The 27,691-nt window shown below is 39.9% G+C and overlaps 2 protein-coding genes and 1 long non-coding RNA gene across 8 annotated transcripts; 2 read left to right on the plus strand and 1 right to left on the minus strand.

Annotated features, from left to right (window-relative positions):
- The first annotated feature begins 106 nt into the window (after window positions 1-106).
- Window positions 107-19,204, plus strand: MTERF3 (mitochondrial transcription termination factor 3). 4 transcript variants are annotated; one of them, XM_059165973.1, is made up of 9 exons: window positions 113-233; window positions 401-471; window positions 3,160-3,508; window positions 4,807-4,959; window positions 9,803-9,992; window positions 14,237-14,384; window positions 14,772-14,843; window positions 15,972-16,133; window positions 18,917-19,204. In XM_059165973.1, exons 3-9 carry the CDS (start codon window positions 3,175-3,177, stop codon window positions 19,109-19,111), a joined length of 1,254 nt encoding a protein of 417 aa, XP_059021956.1. In that variant the 5' UTR covers window positions 113-233; window positions 401-471; window positions 3,160-3,174; the 3' UTR covers window positions 19,112-19,204. The 4 variants fall into 4 exon arrangements, with proteins under 4 accessions (XP_059021957.1, XP_059021956.1, XP_059021958.1 ...); XM_059165974.1 differs by lacking the exon at window positions 401-471 and having other exon boundaries at window positions 107-233; XM_059165975.1 differs by lacking the exons at window positions 113-233; window positions 401-471 and adding an exon at window positions 478-627.
- Window positions 2,666-4,808, minus strand: LOC131826579 (uncharacterized). Its single transcript, XR_009351657.1, has 2 exons — window positions 4,654-4,808; window positions 2,666-3,602 (listed from the first exon to the last, which is right to left on the minus strand). It is a non-coding gene; the product is annotated as an uncharacterized LOC131826579 (long non-coding RNA).
- Window positions 19,205-22,453: 3,249 nt separating the features above from the next.
- LOC131826578 (cytochrome b-c1 complex subunit 7) lies at window positions 22,454-27,424 on the plus strand. Of its 3 annotated transcripts, none has more exons than XM_059165980.1 (4): window positions 22,454-22,599; window positions 24,645-24,716; window positions 26,169-26,335; window positions 27,209-27,424. In XM_059165980.1, exons 1-4 carry the CDS (start codon window positions 22,581-22,583, stop codon window positions 27,284-27,286), a joined length of 336 nt encoding a protein of 111 aa, XP_059021963.1. In that variant the 5' UTR covers window positions 22,454-22,580; the 3' UTR covers window positions 27,287-27,424. The 3 variants fall into 3 exon arrangements, with proteins under 3 accessions (XP_059021963.1, XP_059021961.1, XP_059021962.1); XM_059165978.1 differs by lacking the exon at window positions 22,454-22,599 and adding an exon at window positions 22,794-23,205; XM_059165979.1 differs by lacking the exon at window positions 22,454-22,599 and adding an exon at window positions 22,803-23,148.
- The last annotated feature ends 267 nt before the right edge of the window (window positions 27,425-27,691 follow it).

Below are 27,691 nucleotides of genomic sequence, written 5' to 3' on the forward strand. Positions count from 1 at the left end.
AGGGAAGCTGTGACCCCTGGCCGGCTCCCTCCCCTCCGCACGCCGCCCGCTCTCCCCCCGCGCTGTCTCGCAGATGGTCTCGCCCACTCCGGCCGCAGTCCACGTGGGCGAGGGAGCGCGGCGGCGCCGGCCAGCGCGCGTGAGACGCTGCGGGACTGTCGGCCGGGCCCGGCCGGGCCGGACCAGCTTGGCAGCCACCCCCAAACAAACCGAGAGCGTGGGCCTCGCCACAGGTAAAGCGGAGCCGCGGGAGCACGCGGGGCGCGCTCCCGGTGGGGGTCGGGTCCGGACCCACCCGCGTCCAGGCCGCGACTAGGACCTCCTGGTCCTTGGGTCTCCGCGGCCCAGTCGGGAGCGATTAATTTAGTTTTTGTTTTTGTTTTTGTTTTTTTTCCCCTAGCGGACGAGACGAAAACGCAACCATGCTTGTTTGTTAGCGCTTTTTGCGAAGGACGCGGAAGGAAGCCTAGAGTATGTCAGCCGGCTTCCTGCGGAAGTTCGCTGTGGGGACTTGTTAGAATGGCCTAGGAGGGGCGTGTGGCATTCACCAGGGGCCCCTGACTGCGGAGCCATCTTCACACCCACCCCTCCCCCCATCTCTTGACTTCACTTACCAGCCTTACAGAGGTAGAAATCTTGAACTCTGGAAAAACAGGACTTAAGTGACCGTTCCTATACCTAGCGAAGGACTAGAGCAAGAACCTAGTATATGATGTTTTAATGGACTTGACAGGTCCTTTAGGACTTTTTTTCTTTAATCTTCCTGATGGAACCGTGTTAGATTTACTGGGACCACTACGCAGGGCTTTTGTGCACGTCTGCAAATGCCTCACCCGCTTTTGAATACTGAGTCGACAAATGATTTAATCATAGTTGCAACTGACTCATTTCCATCCAACAGACTTTGGAGCAATGCAAATCCCTGGGCTAATGGGGAATAGTCCCCTGGGAGGGTGGGTCGGGAGATAGAACCCAGCCCTGCTCTGGTGAACTTCAGAACAATTCATCAATTGTTAAGAGGTATATAACAGCAGTGAAATGCTGATGTAGGGAGGAGACTGCCCTTGTAAATACAAACAGGATAAACATTAATTGAATGCAGAAAAGTCTTTTAATGAATATGGCAGAATTCAAAAGTTAATTTCCGCTATATGATAGGAAAAGTATTAATTTGAGTGTGGAAAGGCTTCACAGTGAATGTGGGATTTCAGAAGTTTGCTTTGAAGTAGGATGCAATGTCTAGACAAACTTGAAGTCAAAATATTTTAAAGCTGATAGGGACCTTAAGAGTCATATTATTGTATCCATAACCTTTTCAAAAAATTGTTATTTAAAGAATAGTTATTGAACCCCCATCATGGGCCAGTTTGCCCACCACCACAAGAAATAGTCTTGTCAACTAGTACAGCTGAGGTCTTCTAAGCTTCCAGTTTGCTCTCTTATGACTTTGTGTAGAGAATGAATGTTACAGGTTTGAGGGAAAACCTGACTGATGTGGCAGGTCATTTCCTATCAGAATTTAACAAAAAGCACCTATCCCACAAGGCCGTTGTGCATACCTATTTCCTTTCTGAAATCATTTCAGAATGACGATGAGACTTTCACTTTTATAAACTCTTTCAGGAGGCTTCCCTAAACTACAGATCTCTGGGAGGAGGTTAGACCTTTAATATCCAGTCTGATTCTGAGCATAAAAGAAGCTGAATTTCAATCTGTAGAAAAACAAATCAAAAAGTTGTATGTTACAACTAATCCAGCAGAATGCATTTATATATGGATATCTAATCAATAATAATAATAATAATAGTAATAAGGGGGCGCCTGGGTGGCTCAGGTCATGATCTCAGGATCCTGGGATGGAGCCCCACATCCGGCTCTCTGCTCAGCAGGGAGCCTGCTTCCCACCCCCCCACTGCCTGCCTCTCTGCCTACTTGCGATCTCTGTCTGTCAAATAAATAAATAAAATCTTTAAAAAAAAATGGCTAACATTTGTGGAGGATTTTCCATATGCTGGATTCCATGCTCCGTGTTTTATGGATTATCTTATTTAACATAAAATTATATGCATCAAATCTAATCTTGTAATTAAGCTGTGTAAATATAAAGTTTCTTCATAATCTTGGAGCTTAAAGTATTAACAGCCTTTTCTTATAAAAATCTTTTTAAAAAAACTGCATCTTTGGTCAAAATATTCATATATTCTTTACTGGCTGCTTATGTATTTCTGTGCTAGTTTTTTTTTTTTTTTTTTAAAGATTTTATTTATTTATTTGACAGAGAGAGATCACAAGTAGGCAGAGAGGCAGGCAGAGAGAGAGAGGAGGAAGCAGGCTCTCCGCTGAGCAAAGAGCCCGATGCGGGACTCGATCCCAGGACCCTGAGATCATGACCTGAGCCGAAGGCAGCGGCTTAACCCACTGAGCCACCCAGGCACCCTGTGCTAGTTTTGACCTTTTGTTTTTGAAGGCCTTTTCTTTTTCTTTTTTTCTACAGCCAAAGAACAGAATTTGGCAGAATTGGTTTTGTTCAGTTCCCTTTTGAGGAACAGCTTTATCTGAAATAATCAACAGTGTTCAGCCCTGAAGATTAACCAAGAAACAATCTTCCAGATTAACAGTGATAATAATATTTAGGACAGTGATAATTCACTTAGGACAAAGTAGATTTCTTCTTGTTTTTTATTTTGTGAGTAATGCATAGACATTAAATTCATTTGCATAATTCAGTGTCTTGATCAACAGTTTGTTTCTTAAATGTCCTACAAACCAAATTTCAAGAACACTTCATTGCATCACCTTATTTCCTTTAAATATTAAACTAACAGAGATGATTGGGTTCAGCTGTAATTTAAATATTAACAGATTTTTGTTTTAAATGGTTTTCTTATACAATTGGTTTTGCTTTTTTTCTCATTGTAAAGAATCTTTATTTTTCCTGTTCAAAAGTTCCCATCCTTTGGTTTGTAACTGGGATTGCCTTGTTTTTGGCTTTTCCTGTGGTTAAATAACATGGGACTACTCCAATCATCTAAGTCTATTAAACATCTTTGAATTAGAAAAAAAGATTTTCCAGTTTATTATTTTGTTGTTTGAATACAATTCTAAACATTTAAGTCAAATAAGTTTCTCTTTTTTGATGGTTATATATTTCCTTTGTAGGCTACTTTAAGAAAAATGGCTTTGTCAGCCCAACAGATACCCAGATGGTTCAATTCAGTTAAATTGAGTAGCTTCATTATAGCTACACAACTTCGAAAACATTTCCCGAGACCAGGAAAAACACTGTTGCATGGCTTTTCTGCTCAGCCACAGATGTCTTCTGACAATTACTTTCTCCAGTGGGGATTCAAGACGTACAGGACTTCCTCCTTATGGAATAGTTCCCAGTCTACCAACTCAAGTAGGCAAGAGATTGGTTCTGCCCCAGGTACTCTGCTTCCTTCCATGAATGAACAGACACAGAAGACAGAAAACATACCCAGTTTTGATTCTGAGCTGTCTCTAGAAGGTAATTCTGGACTTCTTGAAGAGTCCCTCTTGCCCCACTTTGGTAGTTTGAGCAGGTCAATGGTTGATAGTCTGTTAGCCCATTTCAAGTCGTACTTTGTACCAAGTAAGAAAAAGAACAATGTCTGTTCTATTCATTTACTTACCTGACTGAGAAAAAAAGGTTTGTAGATTACTGTATAAAATACTGTGTTCTAGATATATATGTATTAGTTGTTTTCTAAATACTTTATTATTTAAATTATTTATAAAAAAATTTTTAGGTGGTCATTAGGTTTACTAGGGTATAATTTATCCTAATATGATATTCCTGATTAAGATATAATTTTATCCAAGTAAAATTCGTCAGTTTTGAGTGTACAGCTTATGAATTTTGACAAACACATCTAGTAGTATAACAGCCTCCACAACTTACAAACCCAAAACAACACAAATAGAGCACCCCAAAAAGCTCCTTTGTCACTTTTTAGTCAATCCTCTCTCCTATGCTTCCTATTCTAGGAATATTCCCATGCAGGGAATATTTTACCGCAATGAGATAATATTAGGTTAAGTAGAATCTAAAAGACAGCAGGGCAAGGGGGGCAGGGAGGAAAGACTGGCTCTAAGAAATAAGGAAGGGTAGTGATTAGAAGCAAAAAATAGGACAACAAAAAAAATCATAGTCTTGATTCTTTAGCTCAAGGTAGGTTACAGTTTCCAGTGTCTCCCATACCACGTTTGGTTTAAACAAAACAAAATCTCAGAATCAAGGCCCTGCTAGAGAGGGGCATGTCCACAGCGAAGGACTACAAGTGGTAGAAAGAGAATCATAGAAGTCCTTTTAAAGCGTACTTGGGAATAACTTGGAGGAGAGGGGATTGCATCAAAAGACATTTCAGGATATAATGACTCTAACTCATACAAACAAATCAGGCTGGTAGAATATGTTGTACTTTGGGCCAGTTTAACAGGGTGGGGTAGAATCTATCTCAAAATGTATTTGAAGGTCAGTTGATCTTTTTAGAGTTCTTACCTGTTGATTAAAAGTGAATTAAAGGGAAGGAATTTAGTGTGGGACCTCCTCCTTACGAACAGAAGAACAGAAATGTACCAACAGATAGATTATCTTGGAGGAACAGTTTCTCTAAACAGTCTTAGCCTTACCTCTCCGAAGGCAGAAAATATGTGAACTTCTCAGACACTTAGTTCTGCGGTGATCCCAGGCCTTAAAAAGAAGCAAACTAGGCAAGAGGTTTAGCATTGGGCATACAGACTGGAGAGCTGACTGCCTGTCTTTCTACATGGCCGGCCTGGAAGCGCTGGACGACCTGCCTCCAGTGTCTCCATTGCAGCTGGTTTCCGAGGAGGAGGCCATTCAGATTATTGCAGACCCGCCACTGCCCCCAGACACGTACACGCTCCGAGACTACGTGGATCATTCCGAGACTCTGCAGAAATTAGTGCTGCTAGGTAAGTCTCAGTAACCTACAAAGACTTCTTGAGGGTATCCCTCATTCGCTTTTTTGCCTTGCTTTGTTCAAATCAGCATTTCTAAACTTTTATCAAGATGAACAGAAGTCAAATAATGTGAAAAGGCTTCTAGTGAAAAATCATACTCTGCTTCATCCTTCCTGAGCTTCATGCTATTCCCCAGAGGGTTCTACTTAACTTTTACAGCTCTTTCTGTTTGCAGTTAATCTCTGTTTACGTAACTGTTTACAGTGCTGTTGCTTGGTTCATCAGTTTTAGACATTGGTTGATCCCGTGTATGTACACATACTTTCCCCCTATTCGGTTTGCCCAGTATAGCGATGGTAAAAATTTCTAGACGAATCCTCAGTCAGCGATGATATTAGGACTGTAAATATTGCTTGTTGCTCTCTGGATTGTTTTCCTTCCTGTACAACTTTTCATTTTTCCACAGTTGTTAATAGTTCTTGTTTTTCCTTTGGTTAGTTTTCTTTATTTCTAGGGCCAAATTTTCCCGCATCTTCCAGTAGCCTGTCAGGACAGTGTTTCCTGCAACAAACCCTGTCAGATGAGGAATTCCTTCCTTTTCGCTACCACCTGCCACCCTTCCTCCTGGAGCCCACCGTCCCCCTAATGTAGATGGTTTCTATCTAGGCCTGCTCCATAACTATTTTAGCTTGTTGGCTGGGAGCATGCACTTGGGTCTGGATAGTTGAAGACAGCCAAGGGATCTCACTGTAGACTTTTTACTTCGTCCTGTCCTGTTCAATCCAATACCTCATTGCAGCCATCTGCTTCTCTCATCCCTGGGTCTCGCACATCTCTGACTTCATTTTCCCAGATGATAAACATCCTTTCTCCCAGGGGATTGAGAGGAAGAGGGGAGGTGAGGGATTCTTTCTCAAATTCATCTGCTTCTCTCATTTTCCACTCACGGCTGTACTTTAGGCTCTCATTTTTCACTGGAAGGTTAGGAGTGTCCTAACTTGATAGTCGTTTTATCAGTAGTTTTGCCTTGATGATCTCTCAAATACCAGTTCTCTTTCTAAAATGCCAATCTGACTATGTCAGTGACTTGCTAGAAATCCTTCAAAAGCTTCTCGGGGTGTCAGAGCTCTGCCTAGTCTGGCCCCTGCTTACCTTTTCAGCTCTACTGCTTGCCCCTTCCCTCCTTCAGTGTGGCCAGCTCTGACAACTGGAAGACTTAGTTCAAGTAACTTCTAGAATGTCTTCGGTGACCCTCACAATCACCACGGCTTAGTTCCATTCTAGCACTAATAACAACATTAACAGTTGTCTACTTCCCTGTTCCTGTGCAAGTTACCCAAATGTGCAGGGAATGGCCTTTGTTCTCAAGAAGCTTCAAGTCTTCAGAAGCATCTAAATACACATTTTTAAGAATAGATGGTCTGCAGGAATGAAAGGGAAAGTGAGAAGTGCTACATAAGACATCCAAATAAGTGTTCTGTGGCTTCAGAGAGGAGAGAAAGATGATGCCTGCTACAAAGAGGAGATCCAGTCACTTTCCTTCTGGAACAGCTTTTCCAGCCTTATGATAGGTGCCATGGCAAATACAAGATAAACAGAAGACATGGCCCCTGCCTTTAAGTAAGTTACAGCATACTTAATATGGAATATATGGAATATATAATCTGGAATATATGTTTCAGCCATTCCTTCTTTGTATGTTGATAAGTCAGCAGCACATCTTGGAAGTAACTTAAATGACAGGACCGTGGAGGAGCCTGATTTTCTTGTCAGATAGTGTTTTTGAGGACCCACGTGTCCCGGTGCCTGTCTGCTTCTCAGATCTATTTTCCGCCTTTCCCTGCCTGTTCTCTCTCCCGGGAGGCCAGCCTCCATGCACTAGAGCTCCTTTGCCAGCTGGCTCCTGGGCAGCTTCAGCCAGTGGGAGGCACTTGCGGGAGGAGAGGGAAGGCAGGTGGGAGTTTATTTTTTCCCCTGTTCCCTCCCTGCATTGGGCCCTGTAACTGCCTTGCTCCATGACAACGGCTCCTACCGAGCACCCCTTCTTAATAGCTTGCGGTTCCCTCTGGGTCCGGGTAATACTTTTTGCTCCTTGGCTGTTTAGCACTAGGGGAGCCCTTGTTCACGCTGTCACACCACTGTGTAAAGTCCCTTCATTAAAGTTCTTTTGGTTCGCACTTTCTAGGGCACAATCTGCTGCCTGCCAGACCTTGACGGAAATATGTGTAACCATAACTGAATACAGTGGTAATCATTGTAGTTACTCAAGGGATGAAAGCAACTCGGACGGCGTTCACCCAGAAGTTAGAGGCGTGGATTACTCATTTTTTATATCCCCAGAGCCTAACAGAAGTGCCTGGTCCGTACTGGGAATTCGGGGACTCTTTTTTCAAGTTAAAGAAATCTTGAGTAAGCCCAAGTGATTTGTGCTGGCAGCAGTGTGCTCTCTTGATGAGATTCTGCTCTCCGATAGCTGTTAAAAAGGCTGCTTTTCAGGATTTCTGTTTGAGCGCAGTTGGGGTGTGATGGCTCCTGTGGAGCAGGACACTGCAGCACAGGTCAGCTTAACAGGAAGTGAAATTCCAAGTCCGAATCCTGTGTGTTATTTTTAAAGCACCCCTTCCCACATTTATCACAGAGATTGGGAAATAGTTTCTGTCTGATTTATGTATCTATCCATCGAGGACTATAAGAGAAGGAACGCTCACCTTCTCTACATACCCATACCCATACCTTTTGTTTCCAGAGGTAACCCTATCACCAGTTTGTTGAATAGCTTTCCCTACCTTTTTCTGTGCAAATACACTTATTACAGAAAGCCATGCATGGTTTTTACGTTTGTATGCAGTCAAGCTTACTAATTGACAAAACAGTTCTCTTCTAGTGGTTTTGGAGTTAGTACACATTTAGAGGCTTAACCTTCTGAAATTTTGTTTGAGATATAGAAGGATTTTTTTTTATTTAAGTAAAATTGACGTATGTTACATAGTTTCAGATACACAACATAGTGATTCAATAGTTCTGTACATTACATCATGCTCACCATGATAAGCATAGTAATTAAAACAATTATTTTTTAAATGTATAGCTAGTGGACCTCTTATATTGCAATGAATGTGTATCTTTTCACCATTAATTTGAAATGCCATTATTATTATATGCTAATATTTTATTTTATTCATTTAGTTGATCCTGGATCTGTTTCTGGTCTTCATTCTGTGTCTTTGTGTATCAGTTTTTATAGTCGTAATCATCAGTGCATGTTTAATATCAAGAAATTTGGGTTTATGGGGCGCCTGGGTGGCTCAATGGGTTAAAGCCTCTGCCTTCGGCTCAGGTTGTGATCCTAGGGTCCTAGGATCGAGCCCCATGTTGGGCTCTCTGCCTAGCAGGGAGCCTGTTTGCTCCTCTCTCTCTGCCTGCCTCTCTGCCTACTTGTGATCTCTGTCTGTCCAATAAGTAAATAAAATCTTTAAAAAAAAAAAGGAATTTGGGTTTAGAATTATGGTTTGATTGTTTTGATAATAATAGATGGATATAGTAATGTAAGAAATTATAATTTACTTTTCTCGTTGTGTATACCATTAAAGAAAGAATGTTTTTATTTAATTGCTTTTATACTGAAGACTTGAAAGCTGCATCTGGAAATCAGTTTGAGAGTTATTTTTCACCTGAAGAAATATTTTTAGGAATATAAAATTTAGGTCTAACCTTTAGGTATTAGGTATCTTCAAATGTTTACTCTAAAGGTAAAGAATATGCCTTTCCTGTTCATGGTTATTTTTTTAATCAGATGAAAGGGGGAAAAGTGAGAGAATAAAACACTCAGTTTTGGGGCACCTGGGTGGCTCAGTTGGTTAAGCAACTGCCTTCGGTTCAGGTCATGAACCTTGCGTTGCGGGATCAAGTCCCGCATCAGGCTTCCTGCTTGGCAGGGAGTCTGCTTCTCCCCTTGACCTCTCCCTTCTCATGCTCACTTTCTCATTCTCTCTCAAATAAATAAATAAAATATATATTTTTTAAAAATGCTAAGTTTTAATGAATTTTGAATTACAGGTTACTTTGATTCCCTGCCTAATTAACATTGCCATCTAATTATATCCATAACCAGAGAATACTTTAACAACTTGCTTTCTCCCTCTTTCTTTCTCCTGTGCCTTGTCTCACTTACTTAGACTTCCTAAGATTACAAGACTATCTGAAGGTCAAATTTCTATACTTTCTGCTTTGTTTTCTATCTGAGGGCTGTGTAGGCTCACCTGTTCTCACACACACATTTCTTGAGGTCCTTCAAGGTACTTGTCTCCACGTTGAAAACCTGGAGATTACAATGAGTGAGACATAGGGTTATTTTTATTTCCCCACCAGAGGAGATCTAAACACATTTTGAAAATAATGCTTATAACTAAGGAAATGACAAACGTCAAAGAAAGTAACAATTTATTTAAAGGGTTTTTTTTTTACACTGTAGAATTACCCGTTAAGCAATTACTGTGGAGATTCCTTGGAGCTCATAAGCATCCTTCAAGCAATATTCAAGAAACCATAGATAAAAATGATGATCCTAGCTAGATCAGTATGACTTGGTGAATTTGTTTTGGGCAGAAGTTTAGCCCCAAATGAACTGTTTTCCTCTATATGTGACTTTGACAGAAGTACTTCGTTTTCATTTTAATTTAATTTTATTTCTGCAACTAGTTTAGTTTAAATAAATTTAGAAGTTTCTGTTGGCCTATCTCAGTTCTCTTTTGGACAGGTTGTTGATCTTCACCAGTAATTCCTTGTATTTTTATGTATGAAGTTTAATGAGCTATCTAAACAGTTATCTTCAAGCACTATTTGTAATTTATTATAGGAGTGGATCTCTCAAAGATAGAAAAACATCCTGATGCAGCCAACCTCCTACTGAGACTGGATTTTGAAAAAGACATTAAGCAAATACTTATGTTTCTTAAGGATTTGGGTATAGAGGATAACCAGCTGGGAACATACCTGACTAAAAACTATGCTATTTTCTCTGAAGACCTTGAAAATCTCAAGACCAGGTAGGACTTTTACAGTGGTTTCCATATAACCCAAGAAGTGGTTATGAAGGAAACGTATGTGTAAGATATTTTTAAGTCTTAGCTGCATAAGAATCTGCTAATAATATGAAAGTTTGTTGTTATTGTCATGGACTTTCTTTGATCAGGATTAAGTATCTATAACAGTTCTTTTATTTGACTTCTCATTTTATGTGTTCAACTTACTGCTGAGTCAATACTTACAGGGTTCTCTTCAGAAACTGGAATAAAAAATTTTTTCATCCATTAACAAATGGCTAAATTACTGAGAGTATACTTAGAGTTATGAAAACCTGAACTTTTGTGGGTTGTTTTAATTTCTGGGTAATTTTTGATGGTAGACATCTGACATCCTCTTGGCTCATTACTCTGTAATTTGCTTAATCATTTCCACAAGTTGGCTATTTTGGTTGTTCCTTTTTTTTCTTCTTTAAAAAGTACTTTGATAAATATCTTTGTACTTAATTCAGCATTCAAATAATTTATTAAATCTGTGAGAATCAATACAGTGAGATGAGATAGTATTGATCTGTGACATAAGACTCCTGCTAGGCATTGAGAACACCAAAGAGAACAAGACAGAGCCCCTGTCCCTAAGTTCACCTTTTGAATTTATCATCCTCCCTACTTCTCACCTCTATTCCCAGACGGACTGAATGGGAGCACGATTCACTTTGTTGACCAAATCAGAAATGTTGGTAGTAACTTTGGCTTCTCTTCTTTTAGTATCCACAGCTAATAAATCACATATCATTTTTTTTTAATTTCTCAAATAGTCAATACATTTCTCTTAATCTTCACTGTGAAAATCACCTTGGGTCCCCATTTCACAAGAAGATGGCTTTAATAGTTTCCTAACTGGTTTGCCTCTAGTCTTCACCCCCCAGATTATTCTTACACTGATGGTGAGCCTTACTGCATATCAGAGAACTTTACAGTTTCTTGAACAACATCAGAACCCAATGCCTTGTATGAATTAGTGAAAAAAATACTAAACGAGAAACTGATTCCTTGTGTTGGAACATTTTAAAGTCCTGTATATGCAAGGCACTGAGCTAGACTTGAACCACAAAAGATAGATACGCACACCCTCTCTCTTTATGGGACTTACCTTCTGGTATAATATAGACAGACTATTACAGGGAACAGAATGAATGATTCCAGGGAACTCAGTCTGTCATATCCAGCTCTGCTTCTTCTATCTAGAACACTGATCCCTTTCCATTCAAAAACGAGTTTGCTCTATTGTTCAAGATTTATTCAAAGGAAGTGTGCATACCAGGAGGTGGGGGATTATTGGGAGCCATTTCAGAGACTACTCTGCTAATATTGTTTTTAATTGAAGTATAGTTGACATGCAATGCTACATTAGTTCCAGGTGTACAAAGGAGTGACTGAGCAATTCTGTGCAAGGCTATCTGTTATGCTATGCTCATCACAAGTGTAGTACCATCTGTCACCATACAGCACTATTTCAGTACCATTGACTACTTCAGTACTACTATTAATATCCCCATTTTCCAGGGGAGGCACAGAAAGGCTTAATAATTTGCCCAAGATGACGTGGATGGTATACATGATGGAGCTGGGATTCTGGCCCAGTTAGTCTAACTGCAGAGTTTGGGGTACTGCACCATGCTGTCTCCCTACTCTTAATTCTGTAAAGGAAACCGAAGTTGAAGGGAAGCTGAAGTTACTTGCTCCAGATCACACATAGCCTCCTAACAACAAAAGGATATTCCCTCATAGACAGCATAGTCTAATGGTTCCTAAGCCTGGCCGACTCAAACTCTGGAACATTATTTTAATTGCTTACAATTTTTTAATAGATTTATTCACATACAGCAAAAGACAAGCTTCTACTGTAAGAGGCAAGAGTATTCTAATTTTAATTGAATTTAGCTGTTCTTCTGGTATGTACAGTAGTCTTATTTTCTAGGATTTCTATAATAGCATTAATTTCATAAACTTGTTTTCCTTTGAATGAAGAAAATTTCAAATGTATAAAAAAGTTACTTGGTTCTTTGTAAGGATATTCAAAAGGATAATCAGCATTTAATTATTTAAAAATTTTTTGACTGAGCCTTATATCTTAATTTTTTATTAGAAAAATTATGGCAGGGGCACCTGGGTGGCTCAGTCGTAAACTATCTGTCTTTGGCTCAGGTCATGATCCCAGGGTCTTGGAATCGAGCCCCACATCAGGCTCCATGCTCCGTGGGAAAGCCTGCCTCTCCCTCTCCCACTCCCCCTACTTATGTTCCCTCTCTTGCTGTCTCTCTTTCTCAGTCAAAAAAATAAAATCTTAAAAAAAAAAAATTATCAGAAGGTAGCAACAGTTTTGACAAAATTTTAGTCAAATATTGATTTTTGCTGTGACCCAAAAAAAGGGTCGGGGGAGAAAAAGTAATCCTCTTTCCCTCCTACTTATTCCTATCCCTCATCAACTTTCTGAGACCATCTGTGGAGGCAGCAACTATGATCAGGTTTTTTGTTTGACCTAAGAATGTTCTATCATATGCAAGCATGTGTGTATATGTGTGTACAAATACAAATGAACACATGTACATACAACTTGGTAACATTTATACATACTATTCTGCTCTCCACTTTCTTAACTTAACTGTATATGAGAGATAGTTTTGTACTAGGACTTCTTGTTTTTAATGCTTGTTTAGTCCATACTGTGGATTGTCCAGTCCCTCATGACAAACATGCTGGGGTGTTTCCAGTCACTACTATCATAATGAGGCTGCAGTGACTCTCCGTGTGTGTGTGTGTGTGTGTGTGTGTGTGTGTGAAAATGATATACATATATTTATCATTTATATCCCATATACTGCTATGTATCTGTAGGACAGATTTCTAGGAGTGACATTGCTAGGTGAAAGGGTATGAGCATTTACAATCTTAATAGATACCGACAAGTTGTCCTTTGTAAGGTTGTTTTCCAGTTTAGGCTCCCACCAGCATCGTACAGAAGTGCCAGTTTCTCTATTGCCCTCACTAATACAGAGTCATCAGAATTTATGGTTTCAGTTCATTTTATAGATTAAAAACAGTGCCTTAAAAGCCAACCGAACAAACAAACAAAAACATAATGACTCAGTGTTGTTTCAGAAATAACATTTGGAGGGTCTTTTGCAATGCTGAATTTCTATATACATTGCCTTTTCTATAAATCTCCTTTGCCATTTTAAAATTAAAGTCTTTTTCTTTCTTTTGTAAGCATTCTTATATATTTTAACAAAATTAGTTATTTCTCTGTGACATGTTATAAATACTCAACACTTGTTCTGACTTTGTCAGTGGTTGGAGGGGGTTGCCTTGCATTTTAAATTTTTATATAGTTTAATTTATTGGTCTTTTCTCTCATATCCTCTAAGGGAGTCCCTTAAAGGAATAGTAGTCACTTATAAAATATAAGCTCTGGTGGTACATGGTATAGAAATATCATAGGCCTTCAGTGTAGGCATGCCTGAGTTCACATCTCAGCTTGGTCGTTAATTAGCTAGTGGCCTAAGAGGAATTATTTAACTTCTTTGAATCTGTATTTTTTTCATATACAATGTGGAAAATTTACCTGGTTCACAGGTTATTGTTTTTGTTTTTCTGGTAAGAATTAAGACAATGTACTTGTATATTTTAGGTATTTAATAAAACTGCCTTTTACTATGTGTATAGGTTTTAAAAACCAATAATGATATTTCATAGTCAAACTTTCTATTTTACTACCTTATTTTGGTTCCCAGAAACTTAGCAGGAAATTTCTCTGTTGTTAACAAAAGGCGTATTGAAAATCATAGTAAAAATTATTGACGAATATACATACTCAGTAAATTTGCTAAGCTAAAACATTCCCCTCTCCATTTCAGCCACGTGTGAGGGTTTTTATAAAAAGAGTTTGGAATCTCTTATTTCCTAATTTGTGGATTTTTTTGTTCTAAGCAAAAAATTCTTAAACGGAAGCTATTGGTTTTTTTCTACAAAGTAATAAGTCAGATTAACTGAAAAGAGAACCTGTTAGTAGATTTCAGAATTATTTGGTTTCTAAGTAGAAAAGGGAACCATTCTAGAGTTGGTTGGGTGCTTGTTTTGCTTTAGCCATATTTGGACCATTACTATAGAATGTTTTTATTTATCCTTTTTTTTTGTTACTTTGGAAAGTAGCATGACTTTAGTAAATGTTAATCATACGTACATGTACTTTTTGTTTATTTCTCTAGAGTGGCTTATCTGCAGTCAAAAAATTTCAGTAAGGCACATATCGCACAGATGGTCAGAAATGCGCCATTTTTGCTGAGTTTTTCAGTGGAGAGATTGGATAACAGATTGGGATTTTTTCAGAAAGAACTTGAACTTAGCGTGAAGAAGGTAAAGAAAACAGGAGAATTTATATTTTCCCATGTGCGCTTCATTTAGTAACTTAAATCTCACGTTTCTCACAGATCCCTGGCCCAAATGAATTCTACAAATGCTTGGTGTTTTTGTATAAGAATGAATTACCCTACTAGGTTAAATATATAACTGTATCATTTTATAATATTCCATCAAGTTAGTGCCTTAAGTTTTGTTTTCAGTATTTGTTTTTTTCTCAAACAGTTTTAAGTTTATGTATTTTCAGGGTTCCTGAATTCCTGAATTCTTTCTGAATTGCTCATATTTTGAGTTTTAGATTTGTGTTCCTAATAATGGCTTATTTTCCCAAACTAGTTGAATGTGCATGTATAGTAATAATGATTTTTTTTTAAATAACTATAGACTAGAGACCTGGTAGTTCGTCTCCCAAGGCTACTAACTGGAAGTCTGGAGCCTGTGAAAGAAAACATGAAGGTAGGTCAACTTTAAGATTTTCAGAAATCCGCTTTCTTTAAGTGCTTAAGAGGATAGATTTTGCTTCTGTCTTCTTAAAGAACACTAGATTGTGAAAGAAATTATTTCTGGAAAGATGGACCTAGGAAATAAATAAATATCAAGCAAGCAGTTTATTTTAGTTAGTATGTTCACATGTTGAGCAGGTATTGGGTGCGGAAATCACCTTGTAGACACTGATACCAATAATCCTGGAGTAATGCATTAGGTATCCGGGTGATGTCTGGGAACTACGTCTGTTACCCAGTGTGAGATCCTGGCTTTATGTCACCTCGGTGGGAGAGGAGATTTAGAGGCTGGATCCAGAAGACCTGCAAAGAAGACTAGTGGCCAGCACATTGCTCTCCTTAGAACTGTGCCCACTGCCCGTTCTAGTTCCCTCACAGGATGTACCAGACACTTGTTACTGTCCTTCCTCCAAGAGAATAGTATTAGGCCAAAGGCAGCTGACTAGTTAGTATACAAAGCTGTAGTGGTATTTGAAATTATGATAGAAGGCCTGTTTTTCTGAGGTGCTTGAAGTATTTCATGTCCAGTTGTCCGTCTGGCCCTGCACTGTGCTCTCATGGGTCTTACCATCCAGCGGGGGCACAGCGTGCGGAGTGGGGAAAGCAGTGGATTGGTAGGGGAGCAGAGGACCTAACTACATATATAGGTGTTTAGTTTTACCATCTCTGTCTGGAATGTTGACATGTTTTTCCAGATAACATGTATGTGAGTGTTCTGGGGAGCAGAGGCTCAAAAAAACGTGCTGACAGTCTTAACTGCTGGTCTGTGGTATAGGGCCCATACAGATAGCCCGACCAGGACTTCCACATCCACCATCATTCTGTTTCATCGTTATGGTAGGGCCTTTTGGTGATCTTCATGATGATCACCATGCTATGAGGGTTCATCTCAGGAAAGGGGCTTGAAATTCAGGTTACCCCAGAAGCACTGGGGTGCCCATGGGACTCTTGAGGGCACTGGCATAGCTCTTTCCAAATTTTAAAGTCCTCATTCCAGTTTTGAAAGAATCAGTGTGTTCTCTGGCATATTGCCAAAATAACTGTTTCCGTTTGTGATTCAAGTAACTCTACCTTCTTATAGGTTTATCGTCTTGAACTAGGTTTTAAACGTAATGAAATCCAACATATGATCACCAAAGTCCCAAAGATGTTGACTGCAAATAAAAGGAAACTGACCGAGACTTTTGACTATGTGCACAATGTGATGAGCATTCCCCACCACCTCATTGTCCGCTTCCCACAGGTAACAGGTGCACGGCTCTCTCTGGGAGCTCTCATTGCCCTTCATCCAGAACTGCTCTCTGTGGGCATTGTGCTGTTCCACTGAGAAGATGACTTGCTGTTTGGGAAGGAACTGGACCAAAGATAGTCTGGTTCTGAGGCTGACAGTTGTAATAAGGCTGTATTTCTTTTGCCCGTCTTTTAAATCAAGAACACATCTAGCAGAAGCTGTTTGTTGAGAGATCACTTGTGAAAAGTTCACAACTTCTAGGGCACACATGTACATCTCCGTCGGAGACACAAATGACGAGTCTGTTGCCCGATAGTTGTTACCTACTGCTCATCCTGCCTAACGTATTCCCAATTGTGTTTTTCTCCATTTAAATTGGAAATACATCACTTCCCTTAAAGGTCCTTTCAATTCTATTTGTACTTTTTAGTCACAGTCTATGTATATGCCAGTCTATCTATATCCATCAGTTAGGGCTGCCTGGGTGGCTCAGTTGGTTAAAGTGTCTGACTCTTGGTTTTTGGCTCAAGTCATCATCTCATGAGTCCTGAGAGTGACCCCACTGGGCTCTGCAGTCAGCAGGGTGTTTGCTTGGGCTTCTCTCCTTCTGTCCTGCCCCCCCCATCACAGTCCTCTTACTGTCTCTCAAATGAATAAATAAATCTTTTAAAATAAATAAATAAAACCACGAGTTAATGAGCCATATTGTAATGATCTCCTACAAAGGCATGAAACAGTTTGTTTGCCACTGTGCCAAGCCACATTTATATTTTACAAGCTCATCAGACTTTGCTCTTCTTTAGCAAGTGACATTATCCGCTTGTTCACGATATGTTAATTCTTTGAAAGCAGAGATCCTGTCTGATTTATACACTGCTGGATTTTCAGTGCCTAGAGCTATACTGGGATATTTAGTAGATATTTGCTGAACAAATGAATGATTGAATTTCATCAAAGTCATCCTTTTTTTCCTGTTTGCCATGTGAATAGACATTCCATATTCATATTCATATACTGGATAAATGAAAGATTGAATTTCATTAGAGTGATCCCCCTACTCTGTTTGCTACATGTGTTCTCGATACATGATAGGCAAAAGAAATACAACTTTAATATAACTCAGAACTAGATTGAATTTGGTACAGTTCCTTCATAAATAGCAATGTTTATTTACCTATCATACTTCACTATGAATAGGCCCTTAATAGAGAGTTTTTCTGTTTCATTAAATGTATATGTATTCATTATTAAAAGTGCAGTGGTACAGATGTGGCTTTTTGGAACAATTGTAAAGTAAGTGGTCTTCAACTAAAAAGCAGGAACAATTAGTTTTCCCCTGGGCTGTTGGATAATTCAGTGACAGAGCATAATAAAATAATCTGGTTTGGGGATACAAAAATCAATCAGACATGGTATGTATTCTTGTGGAATTTGTAATCTAGTGTGGGAGACAAGTTTCTAAAATGTAGTTGATTTACATAATGTTAGAGTCTTAACCAGGTAGACTTAAGTCTAAGTCTACCTTAATCTAGACTTAGATAAGTCTTAACCTTACAAGAGCTTATTAATTTAATTTAGAAGAGGTAGGAAAAAATCATAGAAATAATGGAAGCTACTAAGTGATCAGTGTGTACTAGCCCTGCCTTTACTGCTTTACTTGTATTAATTCATTTAATCCTGACAACCACCATATGAGATGGGTACTATTATTATCCTGATTTTACAAGTGAAGAAAACATAAAAGGATTGTCCAAAGGTTACCCAGGTAACAAGAGACAAAGCCAAGATTAGAACTCTTGTCAGTTGAGTTTAAAAATCCATGCTCTTAACAAGGATACGCTACCACTCTAAGAACCGACATTTGAGTGGTCAGTAGAATGAGTGGGGTCTCAAAGATGGACAGAAACTTTCTGAATAGAGGAAACTATAAACTTGACCAGATGGAGCAAAATCATTTCTTTAAAACACACAGACTCTTAGGCACCCAAACCCTTGCTTCTGGAAAGCCCAGTTATAGAACTGGGACCTCCTTATTGGGATTCTCAGACTTGTAGGGGTCTGGCTAATATTATTTTTAAAAAACTAATGGAAAAATACATTAACTGACAGGATTGTGGGGCAACTGATAGACTTTAAATTTTTGGCTGGTGCTTCAAAAACTTAGTGGTATGAAATGAATTTTCTCTTGCAAATAAAAATTCTGGTTGGCCTGTTTCTGACTCCTTTTAAAAGTTGCTGCCACTCACACTACCCTTAGGAGTTTTAACCACAAGATGGATAAGACATGCTTTCCCTAGTGGCTCCCCTAGGAGCCTGCCCTTGTTCATTTCATTCTGAAATGAATGTCAGAGGGAGCAGGTGGGAATTTTACCAAAATAAGGAAGCTTCACAGATTGTGAAATCTTGCAAACTTTTCCGTGCCGATAGACCTTGATTTCTAACTTTGGTTATCAAACTCGGCAGTCATTAGAATCACCTGGAGAACCTGTGGGCCCCATTCAGAATTTCTGATTAAGTATTTTGGGGGCAGGGCTTGAGGATTTGCTATCTTAATTTCTCCTCCATCTGGATTAGCCAATGTTCTTTGCCTACAATATAGCCCTTAATTACTTTATAATTGTTCTGTTAGTTCTTTTTAATCATAGTTTCTTAGCAGAAGCTTTATCATAGTTACAGAGCATATAGTCAATGCTTTATAATTGTTAAGTAATTAAAATTTTTAGCCAAATAAACATTTTAATAGTTCATCTTTCAGTGCATAATGTTTTTGTTAAAAACTTTTTTTTCTTTTTTAGGTATTTAATACAAGGTTGTTTAAAGTCAAAGAAAGGCATTTGTTCCTTACCTATTTAGGAAGAGCACAATATGATCCAGTAAAACCTAACTACATCTCTTTGGACAAGTTAGTGTCTGTACCTGATGAGATATTTTGTGAAGAGATTGCCAAAGCCTCAGTACAAGACTTTGAAAAATTCTTAAAAACTCTTTAGTTTTTGATGCTGTAAAGCTATAATAATGTAAAATGAATGTATATATGAATGAATGATACATATTTTTAAATAAATGCCTCAGGCCTCCACTGATCCTGGAAAAAAATTTCTTAATATTGTGTATTTGGGCACACTTGTGGCACATCTTTCTAACAAGTTCCTAGTGACTTAATTTTTCTTCAACTTGACCATTTCCTTCCTTCTCAAGGAGGACAAAACAAACCACGGCAAGTGAGAGGAGTCACTTTCCTATGGGTGGGCATACTGTCCTACTGGTGAGGATGAGGACAGAGGTTTCCCTCTGTAGTTGTAGGCCTTCTAAAGTGGTTTCATCACAAGACCTCTTTATTTGCTTTGAAAGCTTACTAGAGTTTCTGGAGCATGCTGTTTTATTATTTACTTAATAGTTACTATCCATGTAGATCATGCTACAAAATGCATTCCATTTTGGATGATCTGTATCTGTATCTTCCTGAGTATAGATACTCAGAGTTGCTCACAGTTGGCTGCTGAGAACTGGGAAAAGAAGAGGGTTTGGGGGGACAGGGGGGTGGGCAGTAGTGTGAAGATAAGGGCAATGAGATATAGCAAAAGGTCATAACAAACCTCTGACTTATTGCCAGTATGCAAAGATATACAGCATGAACTGATATAGACTTGTAATCCTGGGCCAATAATTTAACCTCTGGGTCAGATCCTTGTTTGTAAAACAAGGCGTTGTGACTTAAGCTATCTGCCTTGGGATCACAAGCTTGGGTGGGTAATTAACAGTGGTGGCTTCCAGTGAACCACCCCAGTGTTTGTACTCCTTGTCCCCTTCCACACTGACTCTGGGCCAATGGGATCTGGTCCCTGAAACATCAAGTAGAGGCTAGATACGTTCTGCAATATTGGGACTTGTCCTCTTGAAACATTTGCTGTCAGAACCCTGAGCCACTATGCAGAGAGGTCGGGTGACCCTGGGAGAAGTGATGTGAAGAGAAAGAGGTGCCTGGCCAGACGTCAGCCATCCCAACAGAGCACCAGACAGGTGGGGGAAGAAGCTATCTTAGACATTTCAGCCTCAGCAGATACAACATGGAGCAGAGCTATCCAGCTGAATTAAGAACTGGGATAAAAAAGTGTTTTTAAAACATTAACCGGGAGTAGTTTGTTGTACACTGGGGTTCTGTGGTGCGCTGTAGGTTGGGAAGGCTCATAAACTGAATCTGTAATTGATCAGGTTCTTCCTGTTAGGTATTTTATTCATTTGCCTGACAGGCATTTGAGTTCCTAAAATGCAGTGGTGAGTGTGGCATAGATATGGGCCTTCATGGAGTTATCTAATGGATGAGATCAATACACAGGAAACAAGATTCAGCTAAAAAAGCATGGAAGCATCCCAACTGGTCTTTTTATGGCTCCAAACCTCATTTTGCCTTTCTTAACAAACCACTTCTATCAGCCAGAATAGGCTATACTGAACAGTTCTAAAACCTTAAGTAGTTTTCTAAAGATAGTATTCATTTAGAGAGAGAGTGAGCACAAATGCTAGTGGGGAGGGGCAGAGAGATAAGGAGAAGCAGACTCCCCACTGGCCAATGAGCCTGGTGCGGGATTCCATCCCAGGACTCAGAGATCATGATCTGAGCCCAAGGCAGATGCTTAAACAACCGAGCCACCCAGGAGCCCCAAACCATAAGTGGTTTAAAACCACAGAAGTTTTTTTTGTTTGTTTTGCTTTTTGTTTTTTTCATCTCATACATGTCTTACTTGGGACCAAAAAAGCTCTGCTCCATTTCATCTTTGGTGATACAGGTTGATAGAGCCTCTACTGTGTCTTAAGTGTAGCCATTCTATGAAAGGGAAAGGAATGAGAATTGCTCTTAAAAAACTAATCACATTTTTCTTCGCCAAAGCATCACATGACCATGCCTGCCTTAAGGCAGCAGAGAAATGCAATCCTACCCATGTGCCCAGAGCGAAATAAAACAGAATTTTGAACCAAACTTAAAGACTGCCAGCAAACATCCAGGAGCTGTAGGCTCAATACCACTAGGAATTGGAGTTTGGGACAGTCTTGGGCATCTTATCTCTTGACATGGTCTTCCCTCTCTTACCACCTTCACTGTGTAATCAGCAAGCTGAAACTTAAGGGTAACGAGGAAATAAGAGTTTACTGAGTACTTCTTGCAAAGCAATGTGCCAGTGTTTAAATGTATCACACTTCACATCTTTCAGACTTCACTTTGGCTAGTGTAGTCTGGGAGCAGACATTCATCAGTTTTTCGTGCTGCACACAGGACTGGGTAATGTGAGAATCTGGTGGCACAAAGAAGAAAAGAGGGAAGGCAACAAAAGTTTAGAACTGGAATGTGACTAAGACCACTGAATCTAACCTTCTGTATATGGTCCCAGTTCTCTGCTTAAGCCTGAAGAAAACAAAAGTAAGTATCTGTAGGTACTTGTTATGGATTGCATTGTGTCTCTCCAGAAGTCCTGTTGAAACCCGAACCCCCAGTGTGATGGCATTTAGAGATAGGGCCCTCATAATGCGAATACTGTTCTTGTAAGATACAAAAGAGCCTGCTGTGTCTTTGCCATGCGAAGACACAGTGAGAAGGCAGCCCTCTAAAAAATGCACAGGAAAAGCTATCACCTGAAAATGCCCATTCTTGCACCTGATCTAGGGATTCCAGCTTCCAGAACAGTGAGAAATACATTTTGTTTTTCAAACTATCCAGTCTGTGGTGTTTTGTTATGGCAATTCAAGCTGACCATGACAGTAATGGTGGTAGGTCACTAGGAACTGAATGAGTCAGTCACACTATAATCATTTCTGTCCCTAGAAACTTAACCTCCACTAAAATGGCTTGGTGTAGCCAAGCTGGAAAATGGAGAGGGTTAGTGTCTCCTGGATTAGTAGTGTCGTATATGGCCCTAGAATTAAGGAGTCCCAGAGTTTTACCCGGATCCTCTGATACTAGAAGATAAATCTGGATTCTTCGTAGCTGTGTAGCCTTTGACAATTTATTCGACTTTTCTGAGCCCCCGTTTCTCTCTACAATGGGGATAATCCCAGTACTTACCTCATGGATTTAGAACTAAATGAGAACATTAAAATGAGAATACAAAGTAAAAGGTTTAGGGCGTTGCTTGGCACAAAGGGCGCAATAAATACTCCCTAAATTCTCACAGCTCATTCAACACAGAACTCAGTCTGAAGCCCCTTATTCCTTGCCTAATGTGCTTCCCATCAGATCACATGAAACGTTCCATGGAACGGGTAGCGCAAGATGCCAGCCCGACTACATTGGCATGACCCAAGCGGAGAAAACGGCAGCCGCAGATGCCCCAACTCCGCTGCCAGAAACTGCGCCTGCGTGCGCGTCCTTCCTCGCCAGGCGACGCGACGTGAGGCGCCTGCGCATTGGGCCTAGAGCGTCCTCCAGGACTTACCCAGCAGGCAACGCAGCAGTCTCGGGTCAAAATGGCGAGCAGGCCTGCCGGTAAGTTACGGGTGACCTCTCAGACAGGCATTGCCATACTCAGCCTTTTCTTCTTGCAGCAATTTGCTCCGCTTCCTCTGTCCTAAGTGGCTAGGTGTGCGATGTCAGGGAAGGTGGAGGCTGCGCTCCAGCCTAAAGGGCGCTTTTCCCCCGACCCTCTTCCTGTCCCCAGGCCGGGCTCACCTGAAGGGTTGAAGGTGGATCTACCGTCGGTGAAGGTGCCCGCGGTGGCTCCGATAGCCTTGCCATTCCAACTGCCCGCACGCGGCAGGCCTTCCCTCGGCCTTGAAGTGTTCAGGGGGCACAAAGAGATAATTAGTGCATGACTTTCAACTAAAACCGAGTGCTTGCCGTGAGTCAAGCCCTGTCGTCTGCGATCACTTCTGCCAGTGTGACGACGGAGATCATGGTTTGCCTCATAACGCTGGTCTGGTAGCCGAGGGGAAATGACTGGAGGAGATAGGTCTGCAAACTTCCTTTCACCCCTCGCGCTTCTCGAACGGCATTCGGGACAGCTGAGCCAGGGTTCCTGCGAAGCTTCAGATTCATGTAGGCTTATCTGGAACGTCAGCTCCGTCTGCAGATTTGGAGAAGTTTGTATTTACTGTAGGCACTAAAACATACGTACTATCCAATAGAATATACAGATTACCGGAATATTTAAAACAGAGCGTGAACACCAAGGATTTTCCCTCCCCCGCACCTTTTTTCAGGTCTCTGCCCTCTGGAGGTATAAATCGGAGTAACCTTTAAATGCTCTTGGTCCCTTTCTCCTCGCTCTCAGCAATGATGAAGCTATTGGGAAAGAGCAGATTGCCGGAAAAATCCATTACTCTAAATGACACTGAACTTTTTGGGGGGTGGGGGGACATTGAAGAATTCATTGTTTCATTAACTTGACAAATAGAAGTCACTGTGGTCTGTCCTGTGTTTGAGAACTAGATAGACCTGGTCTCCACCCTATCTATCACTGGAAGGCTCTGATTTTGGATAGGATAAGTTCCCTAAACATTACTCTTCTGGTAGGACAGGAGTGTTGTAAATAAACCCAGCTAATGTGGATAAAGCAGATAAGATAGTGTCTAGTACACAAGTGTTAAATGAATATTAATCATCACCGTCAATGACAAATAGATACACAGATCATTTGTTTTCTACAAATACAGTTGTAGATTGTTGACTCTTGGGTACTTGTTTTTCTAGAAGCAATCTTTGACATGGTGCTTCATTTTTTTTTTTTTTAAGATTTTATTTATTTTATTTGACAGACAGAGATCACAAGCAGGCAGAGAGGCAGGCAGAGAGAGAGAGAGAGGAGGAAGCAGGCTCCCTGCTGAGCAGAGAGCCCAATGCTGGGTTCCATCCCAGGACCCTGGGATCATGACCCTAGCGGAAGGCAGAGGCTTTAACCCACTGAGCCACACAGGCGCCCCACATGGTGCTTCATTCTTAAGGAGCTTTGCCAAAGCTGTGTAATCTGTGATACACTAAGGAGAAGGGAGGAGGAGGGGTTGGAATAAAAGAGTTTGCTCTTGGTGAGAGGCTAGCCCCAGCCAAAATTTTAAAAAGAAAATTTAAATTTGCTCTGTCTCCCCTTCTTAACAACACCTGACCTATGAACATTAGGCACTTTCATGTTGCCCTTAACTTCTGCTGAGTCACCTATCAGTTTCAGTCCTGCACCCCAAAGAGCTTTAACATTACCTATTTCTTCTCATCCATTTTCAAATATTCATTTCCTTGTTGGAAAGTTAACTATTTGGGAGTAGGAAAATGGGCTTCTTCATGTGTGTGAGTTTACCCTTTTTTCCCATGACTTGCTGTCCATTTTTTTTTTAACCTGTAATCACTTTTGCTCATAGATAAAATAAGCAGTTTTTATCTACATTGTACAGAATATACACTTTGAAAAGGAAATTTCCTTTCTCTGTTTGCATTCTCTAACAAGGCAACTGTAAGAGTACTGGTTGCCTACCTCTCCAGGTGTTCATATAGTATAATAAATAATAATTGCATCATAGAAACTAACAGTGTGACAATATTAGTTGCAGCATCAAGCCAGTGGCTGGAGGGTATTCGAAAATGGTACTACAATGCTGCAGGGTTCAATAAACTGGGTGAGTATCTATTTTCTTTCTTTCTTTCTTCCTTTCTTCCTTTTTTTTTTTGCTTTTGCAAGAGATGTTAGTATTCCCAAAAGCTGCTTAACTAATTGTACCTGTGTATATTAGAACATTTTTAAATTAGCTCACTTTTTTTTTAAAAGATTTTATTTATTTATCAGAGAGAGATAGGGGGAGAGAGCGAGCACAGGCAGACAGAATGGCAGGCAGAGGGAGAAGCAGGCTCCCCGCCGAGCAAGGAGCCTGATGTCGGACTCGATCCCAGCACGCTGGGATCATGACCTGAGCCGAAGGCAGCTGCTTAACCAACTGAGCCACCCAGGTGTCCCAAAATTAGCTCACATTTTATTGTTCAGTCATTTCTTTTTTATTATTTTGAGAAGAGAGTAATACAATCAATCATCTCAGATGTTTGAGGTGCATATAAGTTACGTTCTTGAAGTCTGGTAGCAGTACATTATCCTTATTATATGCTCCCTTTCCCAACTCCTCCATCTGGCATTTGAAAATTTAGGTTATATGAACTTGGAAAGTAAGAGATTTCACAGATGTTAAAATTGCCAGATGTCCAAATCATCAGATCTCTTTTTTTTTTAAGATCTTTATTTATTTATTTGACAGAGATCACAAGTAGGCAGAGAGAGGAAGGGAAGCAGGCTCCCTGCTGAGGGATGCTGGGGATGCGGGGCTCGATCCCAGGACCCTGAGATCATGACTTGAGCTGAAGGCAGAGACTTTAACCCACTGAGCCACCCAGGTGCCCCTAAATCGTCAGATATCTGAACACTAAGAATTTCAGCTTTTTTTAATTGAAACTTGACAGAAGCATCATTAAATGTTACTGGTTCCTTAGTACACTGTTATCTTAAGGTTCTTTAATACCGTGATCTCAGATTCAAAGTATAAGAAAATAGAGATGTGATTTACTGATGTGTTTAAAAACAAAGTAGATATTTTAGATATTTTAAAAATTGTTTTAGATAAAATGAATTTTTTGACAGTGGATTTTAAAAGACTCATTGTTTCTAGGGTACCATTTAAGAAATAATCCATTATGAAGGAAAGGAAAAAATAAAATAAGAAAATCGGAGAGGGAGACAAACCATAGGAGATGCTAGGAAACAAAACTGAGGGTTCCTGGAGGGAGGGTCGGGGGGGGTGGGGTAAGCAGGTGAGGGACGTTATGGAGCGGACTTGATGTAACGAGCACCGGCTGTTATATACAACTCATGAATCACTAAATTATACCTTTGAAGCTAATAATAAACTATACGTTAATTCATTGATTTTTAAATTTTAAAAAAGAAAAAACCCATTATTACGTATGAAATGCATACATAGTTCACCTGAGTCTTAAGTTATGTCATAAACTTGTTTCATTCATTTTTTTTTAAATGTCTGATTTTTGAGATGTGTATTCAGTCTAACTCTTGTTTTCTGTCACAGGGTTAATGCGAGATGATACAATACATGAGAATGATGATGTGAAAGAAGCCATAAGAAGGCTACCTGAGAACCTTTATAATGACAGGATGTTTCGCATTAAGAGGGCACTGGACCTGACCATGAGGCATCAGATCTTGCCTAAAGAGCAATGGACAAAATACGAGGAGGTAGCTCAGCTTTTATGTATGGGACAGCTTTGGGCACTAAGCATTGAGCATTAGAAACAAACAAATTCATTGGTACCGTTCTTTAGAGTTCTTAAAGTTGTGTCAGAGAAATACCCTCAGGGTAGTCCAGTGAGGTTAATAGAGCAAATGTTAACTCCATTTTAGAGATGAATTTTGTGACTTAGGGGTGATGTGACTGTTCCAAAATCACCAAGCAAGTCTCTAATGTAGATATCCAGGGCTACAGTCCAGATCCTCTCTCTTCTGGGTCATTCTCCTTCTATACTCTGTTTCCTGCTTGATGAAAAAATGGTAGTATCTATGTGATCAGCTCTTGGGGTAGCCCTCTGGCTCCCAGGAAGGATTCTGAAGTAAACCCCCACCCCTTGAACTGTACTAAAGTTAGGCAAAAGCTTTTAACTTCGGGCGCCTGGGTGGCTCAGTGGGTTAAGCTGCTGCCTTTGGCTCAGGTCATGATCTCAGGGTCCTGGGATCAAGTCCCGCATCGGGCTCTCTGCTCAGCGGGGAGCCTGCTTCCTCCTCTCTCTCTCTCTGCCTGCTTGTGATTTCTCTCTGTCAAATAAATAAATAAAATCTTTAAAAAAAAAAAAAAAAAAAAAAAGCTTTTAACTTCACTTCTTCTTTGGCAGACTTTACCCTTTTAACCTGTCAAAGCAACTTATTACAGTGGCTTTGTTGGTTTTTACATTTTAGAAAAGCAGACAGTTCTTAGACTGCTTGTAAATACATTTTCTTAAGTTGGAAATAAAAATTAATTTTGATGAATGTCTTTTGTTGAAGACCTGTTGAGTGTTTGGGATATATCAGTATGTGATGGCTGTATATAATATTTTTCTTTCATTCATTCTTTAGGATAAATTCTACCTTGAACCGTATCTGAAAGAAGTTATTCGGGAAAGGAAAGAGAGAGAAGAATGGGCAAAGAAGTAATCATGGAGTTGAAAACTGTCATTGCATCTGCCCTCAAGTATTTTTAAGAAGTTGAATAAAGCTGAAATGTACAATTTAGAACTATCTGAGCTGCAAATGTATTGCTTTAAATAAATATCTATTATGATTACTATTGGAGTGTTTGCATTCTAAATCTTATTCTGAATAACTACTGAATTTACTTACCTGTTAACAATTCTTTCTAGACTTCTAAGATATATTTTAGTTATGATTTTACTGCTTCCTGGAGCTCAGAGAGGCCACTTGAATCAGCTTTCCTCACTGGTTGGACAACATCTTATTTTACTGAAGAATGTAACATTCTTTCAAGTAGAGTAATCACCTTTATATTGCCTTTGTAGTTTACCAAGATATGTAGAAGCCCCCTCAGGCCTCACTTGGCTG

The sequence above is a fragment of the Mustela lutreola genome, chromosome 3, assembly GCF_030435805.1.
Source record: "Mustela lutreola isolate mMusLut2 chromosome 3, mMusLut2.pri, whole genome shotgun sequence".
Taxonomy (NCBI): Eukaryota; Metazoa; Chordata; class Mammalia; order Carnivora; family Mustelidae; genus Mustela; species Mustela lutreola.

Coding starts and splice junctions, on each gene's coding strand:
- MTERF3 (XM_059165974.1), top strand. CDS start 3,175: ATGGCTTTGTCAGCCCAACAGATACCCAGATGGTTCAATTCAGTTAAA. Junction 9,993..14,236: donor CTTGAAAATCTCAAGACCAG/GTAGGACTTTTA, acceptor TTATTTCTCTAG/AGTGGCTTATCTGCAGTCAA. Junction 14,385..14,771: donor TTGAACTTAGCGTGAAGAAG/GTAAAGAAAACA, acceptor AAATAACTATAG/ACTAGAGACCTGGTAGTTCG.
- LOC131826578 (XM_059165978.1), top strand. CDS start 23,046: ATGACTGGAGGAGATAGGTCTGCAAACTTCCTTTCACCCCTCGCGCTT. Junction 23,206..24,644: donor TGGAGAAGTTTGTATTTACT/GTAGGCACTAAA, acceptor TGACAATATTAG/TTGCAGCATCAAGCCAGTGG. Junction 26,336..27,208: donor AATGGACAAAATACGAGGAG/GTAGCTCAGCTT, acceptor TTCATTCTTTAG/GATAAATTCTACCTTGAACC.